The sequence below is a fragment of the Oryzias melastigma genome, linkage group LG16, assembly GCF_002922805.2.
Source record: "Oryzias melastigma strain HK-1 linkage group LG16, ASM292280v2, whole genome shotgun sequence".
Taxonomy (NCBI): Eukaryota; Metazoa; Chordata; class Actinopteri; order Beloniformes; family Adrianichthyidae; genus Oryzias; species Oryzias melastigma.
Window position 1 is genome coordinate 3,274,677 of NC_050527.1, and position 17,892 is coordinate 3,292,568.

Sequence of the window (17,892 nt, forward strand, 5' to 3'; positions counted from 1 at the left end):
GCAAACGTGGAGATAAAACGTGTTAAATGTCACTTCAATTCCGACTTAAAAACGTATTTCTACAATGCACCAACTCTCTTTCTCTATCTGGCTCCTCGTTCAGATGATAACAAGAAGCATGAGCTTACACTCCAGGTACTTTTAGAAATATGCTGAGAGGGTAAAAGGAAAAAAAACTGTTTCTAGAAAAGTCAGAAAATAAATTAAAAAAGAAAACTCTGGTGTTTGTTTTCAGTTTTTCAGTAGCACAAAGGGAATACTTCTTGAGAAGCGACATTAAATAAGATTCATAGTTTTGAAGGGATTGATAGACTCAAATCTAATTACATATACTGCAGACATACTTCCTAATGTTTCATTATCCTGTTTTTATTACACGCTCAAGAGGACCGAAGATTAATCATAAAACTGTCTCTGCTGCCTTTTCCAGTCATTATTCAAATTTTGCATTTTGGAAAAAGCAACAACTACGGTGAAGACAACGACAAGTATTCTTTTTTATGTCAAGATTAACATTCTTGTTTCATCTGCAGCACAAATATTTGCAGTCACCGGAAATGGCCTTGAACAGCTGTTGTGCAAAAATGTTATTTGCTACCTTTTAAAAGAAATCCTTCAGTCTAATTTTGCACTTGAATGTTAAAAAGAAAGCCTTGGCCAGTTAATAATATGATAGCAAAAGGTAGAGGAGCGGAGACGGCCAAAATACACATGAACGGGCTTTAAATGAGTCACAAATGATTTGAGTGCAGTTTTTACCGAGACAGTGTAACCGCTCTGATTCATTACTCTTGGTTTCTCGGCTAATTTCTAAAAAGGCTGTGCTGTCAAGCCGAGCCATCAGCTTGCATCACGGCGCATCCTTACAACAATGCAGCCTACACACAGAGCGATCTGGAAATAACTTGGCATCCAAACGCTGCGAAGAGTATTAACAAAGAATACACTCAATGTTAGTGTGTCTCAGCCAAAGTTCAGAACATGTTGTATAACAAGGGAATAGATTTTTATTTATTTTACTTTTTCTTCCCAGCCTCATAATGACAGGAGTAACCATGAATAGATTAAAGTGGAGTGAGTCATTGGTCAGTGTGTCATGTAATTGTCTAAACATAAAAATGTTGCCTGGAAAATTAGGAATCGCTCTTCCTGCTACCTACGCACATGTTTTATTTCAAAATTACTCTTTTCAATTAAAGTCCCACTCTGATCATCTTTTGATCTTTTGCAAAAGCATTCCCAGTGGTCTTTTAATTGCTATGATTATGGACTTTTTTTGGCAAAATCCAAAAAAACTAGTTTAGCTTCTGCAGAGCAGCAGTAGTTTGTAAGAATTCAAGAGGAACTGGTTGTAGGTAAGATAGCGCCCAAACAACATTAAACTCATCATTAGTCAGGAGCAGAAATGTCACAACTGTATAGCCAGAAGTTCAATTTGCATATTTAAACTATAAGATTCCAAACCGTAACCCTGATCCTAATCCTAACCCAAACCGTAACCCGGTTCTGGTGTTTTTCTAGGCCAGAGTCCTGCAACATTTAACACTAAAAAAGCCAATTGGTCCAGTTTCTTACAGACCAAAACCCAGTGAGAGCCACTTTATTTACAAAATTATTATTTAATTGTGTTATTGTGACCGTGATGTCATTCATTTTCAAAAAAGTAGTTGTACATATTTACAATCGTTGAGTTATAAAATATTTTCTATATAACAAATTTAGCTTATTTTACTGTCAGCAGCATAAAAGTTTGTTTCAAAATAAAATACAATCTGTGTCAAATTAGATCCTCCTGTTGCAACAAACTTACTTTAACTAGGAATGAGAAAAAGTCAAAGATATAGGAACATGTGGTTTCAATTTATTCTAATGATAGTAGATTAAAGCTTTCGCCATTTTTGTTATCTGCCATGTTAAATTTCTAAGTCTAAATGTCAAAACTTTATAAACACTAAAACAAATGAACAAAAAAATCCTTATTTATTCAAATGATTTGCAGATCGAAGAAGAGCCTCAAATTCCGTCGAGGACTTCCGACCAATAATGCTCTGGCGCCATTTTGGGGCCATGTTTTCGTCTACAGCCAGGTCCTCTTGTGAAATTCGCCTCTGTGTTGTGAGTGAGACCATTGGCACAAAGTAACTACTTCCTGCTAGCTTACAGCCCCTCACCAGCCCAAGCTAATATTAGCTGTGCAACAAAAAATGGTGAACATTATCGGAACTATCCAGCTTTTTGACCCAGATGCCACCTCAGATGAGGAAAATAAAGATGTACATGGATCTAGGAGTCTACATCAGAATGGAGCTTGCGGCTTGCCATAGTAGCTTCAATGTCACATTATTTTCAAATAGCATTTTTTCGTCTGCTCCTGATATGGAATAATTTGAATAAAGAAGTACTCAGAAGCACAGCTTTAATCCTAAATGTCTTCATAGATGTCCTGCATCATGAGAAAAATCCTACAAGAACATGTTAAAAAACACAATTTTCCTTAGAGTGGGCCTTTAAGCCTTACAAATAAACATCAATTTTTGCAATATTCTTGACACAGTCCTACATTTTTTGATGGCACTTTCCACCAACAAACGTGTCTGCATCTATACATCGCAACTGCAGCACAAAGATGTTCTGATAAATAGACAAAAACTAACCAATCTAGCTTCAATCAAATGTAATCATCTGCTCTATTTTCTGAAGACGGTTTGCTCTTGTATAAACAATTTATTACAAAAACAGGGTGTCTATATTTAATAAAATGACACTCCAGTTTCACAGCATACGGGAATAAATTCCATCAGTTTGTCAGCCTTTTCCAGCAATGCACTGTGGGAAACCTATTTTCAGGGTAAACAGGACTATTGTGCAGCAATAAGCATTGAGAAAGGTAAACTATAACAAGGATGCAATCCTGCTGTGCAAATTAGAGAAAAATAAAAATATATGTATTAGTCAAGCCAGCAGTGAATAAATCTCACAATTTTTACTAATATTTGATCAGAAACTTAAATGTATTTTGTTTTAGGTCAATTATTACAAGTACACAAGTTTGTCGCAGAGAAGTTTGTTTCTTTTTCTAAGTAGATATACATTAAGACAGTCAAATAATGAGCACAGAATTTTAAAACCCAGGCCTGCAACTGCTGAGATTATGACATTTAATTCAAAGTCAACCCGTTCTGCTTGAAGTAGCCTTCTGACTGTCCATTTTTTTTTCCTTTTAAAGGAAGTTTATTTATACCCCTTTGGCCCTTTTTCTTCCAGGCTGGCTTTCAAAAACTAACTGGAACAGTTTAAGATCATTTTGTTCTCCTCTGAAGCCACTCCAGAGTTAGTTCAGTCTCACAACAACAAATGAGGAGAGAAGAGTGCAGCTGTTTGCTCTCGAGCCTAAAGACTCTCTCCAAACTGCTGCTTTTCTGGAACGTCCTCAAACACCACTTTGCATCTGAATGGGCAGGAAATGAATAAAGTGATACTAAAAGGGATATTCATCATATTCATGACCCAAAAATAAATTTAAAAGGGATGATCATAGATCACCATCATAATTGTGAACGACTGGCTACAGCCCGAATGTCATTATTAACAAAGTATGTGAATGATAATGATCCACTACGAATAGTCCTCTGATGCAATTTCACATCAGGTGTCTGAGTTCTTCTATATTTATTTTTGTTATTTGACTCTTTTATGTTTTTTTCCTAAATCAAATTTTTGTTTTTTCAAGCAACCAAGGATGTCACACAGAAAATTACACACCGAATGGAAACTGCAGCTTCACATTATTTATTTCTTTTTCTGTTGCATTTCTCCTCCCACTGCTTCGCTGCAGAGATCCCATGCGGACTTAAATGCCTTCATCACTACCCATCAGCTCACACAGTATGAAAAACCGGTTTACACTCGAACCCCAGCCTGTAATGATAGCCGAGTAAATTACTGTGACGGCACCGCGAACCTCGTAGACAAAAGAAGCAGGAAGGACAAATCGAAGCTCCGAACTCATAGTGGCACTTACCTTGCAATGACAAAAAGGACACAGCTAACTCCGAGGTACGCCAGCAGGATGTAGACCCAAATGTCTGGAGTCATGGGGTTCAGGAAGGAGAAGAAGCCGCTGTTGGTGGAGTTGGGCTTGCGATACAGGATGCTGATGCCCATGCTCATGAAGGGTTTGGAGAAGTCGATGAACTTCTCCCGTGTGTAGGTTATGGTGAGAGGAGCCACAGCCAAATCTGCTCTCTGCAGAAAAACAAAAATCATAGAGTTTATTAAAGGGCCTGTACCATGCGAAATTCACTTTTTGAGGTTTTTAAGTGTATTAAAATGACCATTCCTCACTAAAAACAACCCAAAACATTTTTCAAATCCATTCTCATATTTCTGAGTAATCCTCTAAAAACATGTGCTCTGAGCACCAGCCCCTTCCAAACCCACAAAAATAAAAGGGTTTCCACCAAGCTGATGACACAAAGTGAGAACAGCCCCTTTCAAGAAGAGTCTGCGCTCCCAGCACCGCCCCAGGCTAAAACAAACTTCCACTAGCAGCATCCACTAGCTTGTGTAAGCTAAGGGTGATGCACCCAATGAGGTACTTATCACTAGAGATGAAACGCAGGCTTTTGACTATTGTCCTGGTCTGATCTGAACACACACACAAATACCACGGTCATTCTCCATAAAACCAAAAAGATCAGTGGTCCTGCCAGAAAACGTGGAAATAGTGCAAAGTCTAAAGCTGCTATTGACTTAGAAAAGACTAAGATCAACCTCAATGTTCACTATTGAGAGTAAACTCACTCAGATCTTGTTAAAATGTTTTTAGAAGTTCGCCTTTATCAGCTGACAGCAATAATTTAGCCTTCTTGTTTTTCCACCTCTGCTTGTACTCTTGTAACACAGCAGTAAACAGGCATCTATACATGCCAATATGGCATCAAACTTTGCATACGAAGCAAGCTAGCATGCCACCTGTAGTGATGTATAACTCACTGGATGCCCCAGCTTTACAAGTTCCTGCGGCTTGTCCATAGTCGTGCACACAGGGCTGTCTGTGTCATTTATGTTGTGATCCAGTGTAGCTATGGCTAAGAAACGCTCATTGGATTTAGCATTTAAGCCTCATGCGGTGGCATATGCCAAAGAACATTCTGGTGAGGAATCTGCACGTTTAAGGTGGATCCTAAACGTATAAGAGAATGGCACTAGAAGACGGATAATTTTGAGAAGATGGCTGCAGAAAACAGAGCAGTGGTGGAAAAAGTGAGTAAAAAATTAGAAGAACTGCTTTGAACTTGGATTATTGAGGAAAGATGGAAAGGTCTCCAGGAAAATGATTCCCATGAAAATGGCTCTAGGATGACGTCAGGAAATGGGAGGAGCGAAAGGTGGAGCATCGGAGATTAGGTTGTTTTACTTCCAGATTTGAAAAGAGTTGATAAAAATGACTCATATTTCATATTTGCCCTTAAGTGTGCCAAAGGAATTATGTGATCATAGTTATGGATATGTTTTACCCTGAAAGGCCGAAGAAAAATGTGATATAGGCGTTTTACTGATTTTGACAGCTGGTTTAGGTAAAAGCATGCCTGCATCTTGAGTGTCTCTTAAGCTATGGTCACACCGGTGTCTGCAACACGCGTTCAAACGTCCACTTGCAATAAAGCATCTGAGTAAACACACATAAATGCATGTTTTAGGCCTTTTGGTGTTCAAAAGTTGAATTCAAGCATCACTACACAAGCATTTAAGAATGTTTTTGGGCTCTACATACAAAACCATTGAACAAGCGTTGAATATTAAACCAGTTGAACTTTGAAATTTAAAGAAGTGCCAAACGTTTGTAAAAAGTCTGACCAGATAAACTAAAGACGGCATTTTGTGCTTGTTCAAAATTACATGACACCAAGTCTTTCATGTCAAACAAAAAGGTTGAAGCAGATTTTGTGAGATTTGCGCCACTAAAGCATTTCATACCAAGCTTGTCTCCTCTGCAAGTGGTGAACATGCAGTAGTAAACAGTAGCACATGTCCGTGTGAACACCATATGATAAATGTAAATTCTGAATGCGAGTCAGATCCCAGGTGTGAACATAGCGTTACTCCGGTTCTAAAATGTCCCAACAACTAAATTGCCAAAGAATTAATCACAAGTGGTCTTGAATTTGGTAGTAATTATAAAAACATTCAGTTCAGTTCCATGAAAAGTTCAACTTTGACTTTGAAGTATGCACATACTGCATATAGAGGAAATACACTGTGATTGACTTGGTAAATATTTCAGCTTTCACTTATTATGCATTTTAGTATGAAAAGAAGCACGCTGGGTGCAAATGAGAGAAAGTCACATGACCAATAGGTCATGCAAAGCACGTCTGAGCACAAGCAGATAAGTTCCAGTCACCCAGTGTAAGTTTATTACTGCATATCCTGAAGGTTAGGGGTTTTTAATGCCCCTCACCCACGCTCACTCGGCTCAGAGCAGCTCTACATGAGGGCTGGACAGGAGGTTAATGAAAGCAGCTGCTTGGTTCGTGCTCTGATACCTCTCTCCTTCGAAGAAACAACACAACTCACAAAGGGAGGCTGTCTTTGCTCGCTACGCACCAAACAGTGGGAGAGTAACGGCTCTTGCAGAAACAACAGTTCGCTGTGGTGCATTTCCACCACATTCAATTGCTTTGCAAGTTACTTTCAGAACTTTGAGGCACAACCATATAAATAACTGTAGCAGGAACAAAACAATGCATATGTGTTCATGACTAAACCTTAAAATGATGTGCACCAAAAGTAACATGTTTGTGCAACATCAAACATTTATTTTAGCATTTAGTTGTTCAGTTGAAGACACTCTCTTGAAAATTGTGTTTTTGGTGATTTTAACATGTTCTTGTTCTTTTTATGATAGAGGGCATATAGTAAGAGATTTAAGATTAAATTGCATTTCTAAATATTGCTTTATTTAAATTGTTGTGAATCAGGTGCAGATGAAAAAAAAAAATCACATGAAAAATAGTGCAATTGTGCTGCATTGTGATGCATCTTGGGTCCATGTACTTTTTTTTTACTTGTCTGAGCTGGCACCTGGCTCGAATCCGTACAGCTGGATAGCTTCCATATTGTTTGCCATTTTTGCTGCACCGGTAATGTTAGCTTGGGTTTGTGAGGGGCTGTATGCTAGTGGGACAGCGTGTACACTGAACGTGATTTGCGTGGCCTGCGCCTCTTTCACCGAACAGCAAATTTGCTGCTTGCTGCCTGCATGAGCTTGACGCCGCATGTGGGAGGAGCTACCAGCTAATATTTTTAATATGATCGCTACGTGGAGTGGGGTAAATATCTCACTCAGAATGTATGGAAGACACAGACAATGTTGGGAATTCAGAAATTTATTGTGAAGAGTTTTGCAAAAAAGAAAAAAAAAACTGGTTACACGTTTATCTGTCTGGGTCCATGAGATCATTTTGAGATTCTCTTGTTACCGAGACCTAGTTCACTCTGACACTGTGGCCTGTGTTTTCTATGACAGCCGCTTCCACTGTGTTTCTGTGTCTCTGACTGAGTTTGAAGGCTCACTGTCTCACATTAACCCGAGAAGGGAAAAATGAAAGAAAAATAAAATTAGGGGACCTTCTTTTTATTACTGTCTTGATGAAAACAAGAAAAATATCACAAGATTTAGGAGGCCCGAGTTGGCAAACCCGCACACCGCAGTGGCTCTCCGTCTGCCGGCATATCGAGCGAGCAAGCTCCGCTGCCTCCCAGGAAGTTGGTTTGCTACAGCCAGAGAGCCTAAAAGCTGGAGATCTGTCCAGAGTGTATCCCACCTTCAACCAACAGTAGCCAGGATGAGCTCTGGCAATCCCGCGGCCCCAGCGGGTTAAGAAATTAGCTGGAAGTTCAGGACAAAAATGCTCACATTGGATTAGTATTCTACCCGCTGATCGAGTCTCTGAAAACGTCATGTATCCCAAAACTGAGTTCCTGATTGGCAAATGCCATGCAGCGACCTGTCAAAATTTAGATATTTGAACTTAACTTGCGTTACTGGTAGACCGCTGTGCCACCTCTGTCGCTCAAATCACGCCGCAGGACTTCAATTGCCTAAATTTGCATCTGTATCATTGACTTAACATTAAAACTGTCCGCCTCTGCTGCACGAATCCCATTCGCTGTGGACACTGTACCAGAACGGAACAGAGGAGTGGGGGTGGGGTTACTCTGCACAAACAGTCCCGCCCACAACTCATAGGTGAATTTCTAATGAACTCCTGCTGCTCTGCAGAATCTATGTCCTTGAAAACACTTTTTTTGGGGGCTAAAAACAACATATTCATAATTAAAAGAGGTGAAGAAATGATCGGATTGGGTTTTAAGGCTAAATTTCTGCTTGAACAAAACATTTTTTTGATAATTGTCTTCAAAAAAGTTGTTTTCAATCAGTAAACAGAGGTAAAAAAACAACATTATTTTGAATGTGGCTCCAAACGTGGTTTGCACCATTAAGGGTAAATACGCACTGGCCTCTGAAGAGACGGAACGACGGCAAAAACCAGCCTATCTTGGTGTGCATCTGCTGTCTCCCTTAAACTATTCAAATTTCAACATCACACAACACTTGCTCAGTTCTTTGCTGCCAACTGCAGCTTTGAAGCAACCTGCCACTCAGCTGTAAGATCAACCAGCGTGAGATTCCAGAGATCCCTATGGTGAGCTAGCATACATGCTGCACATTCTTGTTCTGCTTTCCGCTTATGTACACAAACTGGGTCCAAGCAAGATAACCTGATAGCACCCTGCGATGAGGCACACGGCCCAGGTTTTATCTGGGTTTGCAGATGGTGGGGTTTAGCGGTGCTGTCCCTTCAGACCTCATCACCTGACAGCAGTCTTGAAGGATCATAATGTTTCTACTGACGTAACCACAGCAGTTCAGACCCCTAAACCTACAGTAAGAGCTCTTAGTTAAGTCTGAGTTCACCTTGGCTGCAGTAACATTTTACAGTATACGTTTTTAAACAACTATTTGTGCAGATTTGCATACAATGCTTTCATGTTTTCAGCAGAATATGTTGTAATTGGATTGAACTTTAGGAATGGTGAAAAAATGGAGTAATACATAATTAAAGTGCAAACAAATGTTTTTTTTTTCTGAGAAAATGTGCAATATTAGGGAGAAAAACCTAAAATAATCTTGTTTTCTGCTGACAATAGAATTTAAAAGAATTTTGGCAGATCAGATGGACACAAGTCGCTCTGGAGGGAACTGAACTCTTGGCCTTGCTGCAAAGACTTCTGCCACTCTCCTATAGTGTCAGGAAAACTCCAAAATCTCCTTGAAAGCCTTTATTCTAAATGTGTAATCTGCTCATACTCAGAGTTCTAACATGAATCTATCCAACCGTCTCTGCCTGGACTAAGAGTGAGTGCTGGCTACAACCTTCCAGTGCATCTGTCGGTGCAAAGATTAATTACCATGAAACAAATGATGTGCTAAGGATGCCATTAACATTTGCATCACAGCATGATTAAAGCGATCATCTATTTTGACTAAATCAAGTTTAACAACGAGTGCTGCATCATTTAACACCTTCGAAACAGTGGCCTTTGGCACAGCGGTGAGCTTTGTGACGGAGGAAATTAAGGAGTTGCATGTCACACAAAGCTAAATCACTAAATCACCTGAAAACATGGCAGGAAGCTCATTCAGATGCTCCACTGATATCTGGGGGGTAAATCAAATCAAAGTTTATCAGAAAACTGCAAAAATGAAACTAATTTTTGTATTTTTCTTAGCAATTTCAGAAAAATCAAGTGTTTTACTGTTTTTTGTGAAATTCTGGCTGCATGTAGATATACATGACCGATGCTTAGGGATTATACTATCTCCTAAAATGAATTTTTCAACCTTTTCTCCCTCATACACTATCTAACTCCACACATTTTCTGACGGAGTAAAGGTAAACATTCTCAGTAAGCTATTCTACAGCTTATCTCTGTATTACAAAAAAGGGGCTCTGGGTTTTTAAGTAGGCAGCAAAAAGTGACCCAGAAAATAAATAAAAAAAATCAGTATGTTTACTGTGCTTTCAATAATTAATGTAATTATTATATTTATGGATTTTTTAATAGAATAACTGCCTTCAAATTGATGTTTTGTCAGATAAATGCAGTATCAGGGAGGTTGTGTTTAAGGTTTTGTTTCACGCTTACATGTGGTCATCTGATCCACAGAAATTGATTCAGGAAAGCACTGAAGTCCCACATACACAGAAAAATCCTACAAAGAAATGATCTTATAATTTTTTGGTCTGAAGAATAAAAAAAGTAACTAAAACAAAGCATTTTTTAAACGTTTGAAATGTATATAAATTCAGGTACTGAGAATTATTCAACCTTTTCAGGCTCAGCACAGAGGTCATAGAGACCAGATGCTACATCCACATTGAACACATGTTAACTGTGTTACAACAGAATTCCAATTGCCTCTGATAATGGACCGAATGTTTGCTGGTCTCCGACTCTGTGACCAGAACCAGGACCAGGACCACGATTTATTTGTGCATATTCAGACTGAAACTTTGTTCCGCATTATCAGGGGAAACGAAATCTGGTTCACCTTAAGCGGACCAAATGTGTCCAGTCTGAACACACCTTTAAAATAAAAGTAACAAGTGGAACTAGCATTTTTTGGTCAGATATTTTTGAAGATCACACAGACATGGCTAACCTTACATAACGCATCACCTGACCAGCTTCTAACTTACCTAAAGTGACCATTTGGAAGCATTTTAATAGTGTTGACAGCGTTGCTTCTACACCAATATGGCAGCACTATATAACAAGACAAAAGCTGAATTTAAGGCGGCCGTTGTGTTTTATTTCTTAAAAAAGAATGCACTTTATGTGTTTGTTTATCAAAGCTACCAAGGATTTTGTTTAAACACTGTTCTAAAATATGTTCAGTAGCTAGCTGAACACTTTGTTTGATATGAGTTAAAGAGTGTTTAATTAAAACTGTTCTAATAATAAAAACTATCATTACCTTATTTAAGGTTGTTGAGTTCAGAGAAAATGTTTATCTTTTGATGCTGTGAAATATTTTTGATTTTCAAATTAAATAGTTTTCATGTCAGAATTGTTCTTTATGAAAATTATATAAAAAGTATATTGATCTTGTATAAATTTAAAAATGCACTTTGGTGGAGAAAATAAGTGATATTGTTCTAGTTTCTTGTGGTAAAATAAAAAAAAAAATGCAGATTTAGAATGCATTGTTAACCGTTTCATGATCAAATTGTTGCCTCCTGAACTGTAATTGAATCAAATCGTGAGGTGCCTCAAGATTTCCACCCCTAGTGTGCATGGGTGAACAGGACTGTATAAAGTGCTTTTGAAGGTAAAGAAGGTAGAAAAGTGCTACATTTATAATGTCTAATTCATGCTCATCTTGAGCCCTGATTTTTCTGTCTTTATAATTCAATCGTTCCTCCAAAAATGATTGTTATCTGCATGGACCCAGCAAAAAAGGTTGTTTTTTTACAAATAAAATACTGCAGTGGGTGTGCACGTTCTCCAGCCCTTTCAGCACAGAGCCATTGACTCCTGCCATACAATTCCCTGCACTAAATGCCACTTAAGCTATTACAAGTTTTCAGCTGAGTACAGTGCTGACCTGATGGAGCTAAAGATAAAGGGAGAGCAGCGGCGGGGACACTTATGAAATGCCAGCAGAGAGTTGCCACCATGGCTGGGAATTTGAGGCTGCTTCGTGGCCACTGAGGCTTTTAGCTTGACACATTTGCAACTGCCCACTCTGCCTCAGAACATGCAAAAAATCACAGATTTTCTTTTAAATTCTGCTTTCTACAGCTTTATGATTTTTTTCTTTCACTAAAAGCAATCAACATGCAGTTTTTTGACATTATTGTTACATATATTTAACAGACAGCTTGAAAGGCTCAGCCTGACCAACACTCAATCATGCAAGCATCCCTAAGGGATTGTTTTGACAACAATTTCTCAGTGTTAAAACCCTACAAGAGCGCACACAAACTATCTAGTTTAATTGGTTTACCTCATTGATTGTATAAGAGAACTGGACTGAGGGAGTGTGATGTCATCAATAGAAAATGATTTGCTTCTGGTTCCAATAAGACGTCAAAACCCTATTTTATTCATTTATTTATTTATCAGGACCTTAAATCACATTATAAAACAATAGAACACAAGCGAAGACTTTAAAAACATGTAATATTTTAAAAGAACTGCATATCTTTAAACTTCTTTGAGTTAACATACATATATATATATATATATATATATATATATATATATATATATATATTGTAACCCCCTGGTTTGATATGGTTTTACATTGATGTGCCGGTTGCACTTTTATAAAGTTAATAAAAAAAAAAAAAGGTTCCAATCAAATGAAGTCAATTCAGTCACCATTTTTCCACGATATGTCAGTCGCCATGTTGGAACCAGTAAGCAGTGATTGGTCCATGTTGGTCTGAGTCTACATTTCTATGGCAATCACTCTCTCCAATCAGGTGTGAGCATGTTAGAAGGCCACACCCCTTCTAATGAAAGTGGGCTCTGAATCTGTCAATCAAACACTTAGAACATTTGATGAGAGTCTAAGGTTTTTTTTTCGCTTTTTGGGACTCCTGGGTACTTGCTATTTGGAACATGAGGGGGTCAGTAAGTCCTGTTCTCTTATACAGTCAATGGTCTATCACATTAATCTCAGACTATCCAATAAGGCAACTGCACACAAAAATCAACTTTTTTGCAACGCTATAACAATTTAGTTTGAACGATTTTTTACTTGAATTCAAAAGAAAGAAGCAGCAAATACCAGTTAAGTGACTAAAAAACATGAAAACTTTTAATTTAATCATACTAAAATTAGTAAAACTAAAGTATTTTTATTGGTACAGCAAAAAAAAAAGTTATATGAAACATATTTTCTGCAGTTGTACATTCCTTTAGGATTCACTGCCTGTTTCCTAGCAACTCCCAAGCCAAACATTTGTTTTGGTAAATAACCATTATAAAAGAGGTGAATCTGTTTTTTCCATCTTTTTAACAAACAATCCACTTAGTGTTAATTGGTGTGTGTTGCAGGTGCTGGCAATCTTATTTTATCATCCCTCTTCAAAAGCAGACTCCTAGCGCTTTGCCAAAATTACTAAAACCAACTCCAGCTGCAGTGGAGCCTCACATTTACTGGTAAAGCTGCAGATAAGACAGTGCGGAAGGGAAACTTACATGTTCAATCAGCTCCCTTATCATGCCGTTCCACTGGCCTTTGTCATCCTGAGAGCCGTATTTCCCATCAGGCACCAGACGGATCTCATACGTGAAGCCAAGGAGGCCGGCCAACTCTTTCAGCAAGTCGATGCAGAATCCTTCAAAACGGTCGTTTCCAACAAGCGCCCTGTCAGACTTCTTAAGCATGACATATGGCTCCTCCTGCAGAGACCCAAAAGATCAAATGAGAAGCAATGGTGAGGTCAGCTTTTTCAATTTGTTTCAGCACATGCACCTAATTGAAGCAAAGTGATCTGAGCTGACGAGTCCCTGTTGCACTTAACAAATAGTGACAGCACATTCAAGGTCAGTGAGGAAACAGGGAGTGTTAAAATATGAAACAAGCTCGGGTTTTTTTCTCTTCAACAGAGGCACTAACTGGAAGGATTCTTGTGCCGGATTGGGACTTGAATGTAAGAGCATTGATCAGCACTGCGGTACGGCCACTTGCAACACAGAGGTCAGTGTCATGCCTCCAAAACAGCTCTGATCAACTGCAATGAAAAGAGATGTGCTGGAGCATACGAGTTGTCAGTTTAAGCCTCTTTGGATTGGGCCTACTTCCCACAGATGCCATCAAGGCAAGGCAAGGCAAGGCAAGTTTATTTGTATAGCACATTTCATGTACAGAGACAATTCAAAGTGCTTTACATAAAACATTNTGGTTTTTCAATTAATTATTTTTTTTTACAGATTTATTCATAGTGTTTGATTTTTTTTCATTTATGCTAATCTACCTTTTGTGATCACCTAATTAAATCCAGAAAATTAACTTGATTTTACCAAAGTAAACTCCATAAAATAAAATATAGGTCAACACAAAAGACGCACAAATAAAAAAGTGTGACTTAGTACAATGGGGTGTTTCATTTGGGGCAGTGTATGGTCAAACGAGTCAGATACAAAACAGTTTTGTCTTCAGATTACCAACATCTTTTAACATTTTTCAATGTCTCATCCCGAGAATCCAACAACATTTAATTTGATTTCACTTCTTCGAGGAACATAATGACTCCTCACTTCTGTCTGGTTGCTTTGGACTCTGTGTCACAGCGAACCACATGACAAGCTGTTTTATTCCATGTTCCATTTTAACAGTTATATTTGGCACATTTGGTCGAATTTGTATTTTGGCAAAAGGTTTCATCTCTTCCCATCCTCACCTCGACTTTCTCACTGCTGACTCCTGCCCTATTAAATCTGGTCTTTAAACAAATTTTAAAGGTTTGTAAAACTTTAAAACTATGCACCTTCCTGTTTTATCATATTTATTTGACACATTTAAATGAAGAATGTGGGTTTTTTTAATTTTAGTATGTGAATTTGCCTATGGACTCTACGCATGGACGTATTTCTGGTCCAAAATAGGACCGCTCTTTTATTTCCGGTTGTGGCTAATTGTATACATCGACTTAGCAAATCTTCAGGTACTATTCCTCTTCTCTTGCTGTCTTTTATGACTTGAGATGCTTATAAATTCATATTAGAGAGGTACATCAGCGTTAAAATAGACAATCTTTTCTCCTCTTAATTTCACAGTTTCATTTCAGCATATTTTCAAAACATTTCTCAAAGCTGTAAAACCAATTTGATAACAGGCAAATGTAAAGAGATGACTTGAAATGAATTGGAAACACTCATTTTAGCTGATGACTTGACTTTCAGCAATTAACCATTTCTAAAAGTAATACATTTTCAAGTTTTAAGACAAATATTAGTTGTCTTAAATAATAAATAGCTAATACATTTGCAACCAAACAGCACTTATAATATCAGCCATGCTAGAATGTAAATTTTAAACTATAAAAATGTAATAAACCAAAACATGGTTTTTAATACTGCTTCCATTACATCCCTCTGATCCAATAACGTAGAAAATTTCATATTTTGTTAATGGGTGTGGAAACTATTTTGAAAATTTGAAATGGACAGTTTTAGAGCTGTTTGAAATAAAAAGTATAGTATGCCTAAAGGTGCATCTCACCTTCCCTTCTGAGGCTGCCTTTTACCAGTAGATACTATTACATAACATGATGAGCGGAGTATTATTGGTAGTAATGGTTATGCGTTTATAATGTCTAAACCATCCTGTCCTGTCATGCATTGACCTATTTGGCTGGACAGTTTTTTAATGGTTAGATGGCTGCCACTCTTTACAGGCCTGTAACATTCTGCCTGGCTGCTCATAATTTGGCCAGTGTAAAAGCTTGATTAGGAACAGAATGCAGCAGTGAAACGGAACATGCTTATGGTGCCCTCATCAGTTGTCACAATCCTCCAAGGGATCGCAAGAGAGCCGATGCCTGCAGTGACAATGACTAACACGGAATTGCTCATAAATGGTTTCCTTTATTTAGGGACGGTTAGCGCTTTCCTGGCAGACAGACTAGCATGTCCTGCTGTGCATTTCAAAACACGTCGATCCATTTATTCTAAAGCAGTATTACAATTTATTGCCCCCGATAGCAAGACATGTAATTTACTAACTGAGCCTGGGAGCTGAGTAATTGACTCTCTTGTGAAGGTGACCTTTTTGCATTGTTTTCTTTCCTTATGTTTTTTTTTATTTAGATTGTATGCATGTTGCATAAAAAAAAATTAAAAGGTGAAATTTAAGATAAAAAAACAAATCCATACATGGGTGGAATACTGAAAGAAGACCAAATGTTTAGTGTAAAAATGTGAAAAATAAACAGAAATCTTAAAATATAGAAATATCAGGTTTAAATCTTTTTTAAATACATTTTGATTTTTTTAATAGTGCTTTGAATGCAAAATAAACTTCTGTAAACTTCTTGTGTTCAACAATAAAGCAATTACAATCTGTTTCAAGACTTCCATGTGTCTTGCTTTTTTAGATTTGGACTCAAATCAAAGAGTTGATCTCATCTCAACCCCCACAGTCTCAGCATGTGCATGCATAAAGCAAAAACCAGGAAGGTGGGCTGAAAGCAGAGACATTGTGGGCAATGGAGTGCAAACAATTAATGTAAGAGGAAGAAAAAAACATTAAGTGACTTAATCTTCTTCACAAAGTTATCACAATAAAGCTGTCAGACGTCTTGTTCATGCGTCACTAGGAATCGGTTTGGTGCCATTTCATTAGACTACAATGAGAAATTGATGATGAAATGGAGGTTATCTTGAAGAAATTGAAAACTTTGACGCTTCTGAGCTAATAATTTCTGAAAAAAGGAGCGAAAACAAGTGTTCCCCTGTGCATTATAAAAATTAATTGTAATCCAAATGTACTTAAGTCAGTTAAATTGAACCTTGAAAAAGTACTTCAAAACTCTGACTTTCCCTTCAAGTCAGAAATAGTTTCTTCCTAGTACAGTAGGTCACTAGTAAACAACTTAAGTCCTTATTACATTTCTCCACTTTAACATGGAACACACAGAGATGGCATCTGATAGGCATTAATTATGCCCCACAACAACCTTTTCTTGTCATAATTATAGCTTTGTGGTCCAATATAAGCATAATAACAGTGTTTATCGTTGAAGTTTGAAGGGGTGTACACAGGACTGCCTTTGCCTTCACCTCCCTGATAGCTCCAAAAAGATACCAAGCGCCAGTGACAGAGTTAAGTACATACAACTACAAATTAATGGTAATGTGGATTTGGAATAGCCATTTCCTGTGTCGTTCTTTGTGAATGTGTAATTAATGCATTCCGGTAAATGTTTTTCTTTCCTTTTTTTTTGTGGCACACTGACACTATCTTTGCTTTTTTTAACTTCAGACATTTGAAAGACTAAATGTCTGGAGCGCACGGTTACAAGCAAAGATGTGTGGTAGAGTTTGATTGGATAATAAATGACCAAATTACAGGTGCACCTTAAAAAACAGCAATACTTTGAATTTTTTTATTTTTTTCTATTTCAGTCCACTAAAAAAATTGAAACATGCTTAGAATAATTTCTCATACAGTATTCCCCACTTTTTCGCAGGGGTTAGGGACCAGAGTCATCAGTGAACTACGGAATACAGAAATACGGAAAAAAAAACCTAGCCCCGCGGGTGAAGGATGTCTGTTACTAATCTATTCCCATCAAAACAATTGTGATCATACTTTGTGAAACATTTATTAGAGAACATTGGAGTATTGCTCAACATATATATATGGTTTTTTCCAGAGTATAAGTCGTGTTTTTTGTCATATTTTAGCCAGAAGTGCGACTTATACTCAAAAGCAACTCATTTGTCATTTTTTTTTTCTTTTTAAAACAGAAATAGGTTCATTTGTTATTTTTTCACTAACAACCTGTTGCCCTTTAGTGGTTGTTTCTGCTAATAACCACCACAGTGCCAGAGAAAGGAGTTCGACCAAAAACAAAAAAATTAAGGCGAATCTAAATCTTTTCCTCTGATTTTTTTCTTATTTGCATCCAAACATTATTACCTTTGAATTATTTTTGTTAGAGTAATGAAGGTCATCAAACTGGGTTACAGAGAGGTTGCGTGTCCAATTTGACCCCCATCAAAAGCGGTAGTGGACACAAATTTCATGCTTGTCAAAAAAAGGCAGTAGATACACGTGTGAACGCAACACTACTGTCAGCTTTG

At 37.7% G+C, this 17,892-nt stretch overlaps 1 protein-coding gene and 1 long non-coding RNA gene across 3 annotated transcripts in view; one reads left to right on the plus strand and one right to left on the minus strand.

The window, feature by feature from the left end:
• LOC112143435 (glutamate receptor ionotropic, kainate 3) overlaps positions 1–17,892 on the minus strand; it is a 138,367-nt gene that overhangs the window by 19,552 nt on the left and 100,923 nt on the right. For both annotated transcript variants that reach the window (XM_024267392.2, XM_036215707.1), the window contains 2 exons: positions 13,282–13,485; positions 4,022–4,245 (listed from right to left, as the gene is read on the minus strand). In XM_024267392.2, coding sequence (XP_024123160.1) covers positions 4,022–4,245; positions 13,282–13,485 — 428 coding nt within the window. The remainder of the gene's footprint in view (positions 1–4,021; positions 4,246–13,281; positions 13,486–17,892) is intronic.
• On the plus strand, positions 13,075–13,955 carry LOC112143436. The gene is made up of 3 exons (XR_002918744.2): positions 13,075–13,242; positions 13,353–13,520; positions 13,693–13,955. It is a non-coding gene; the product is annotated as an uncharacterized LOC112143436 (long non-coding RNA).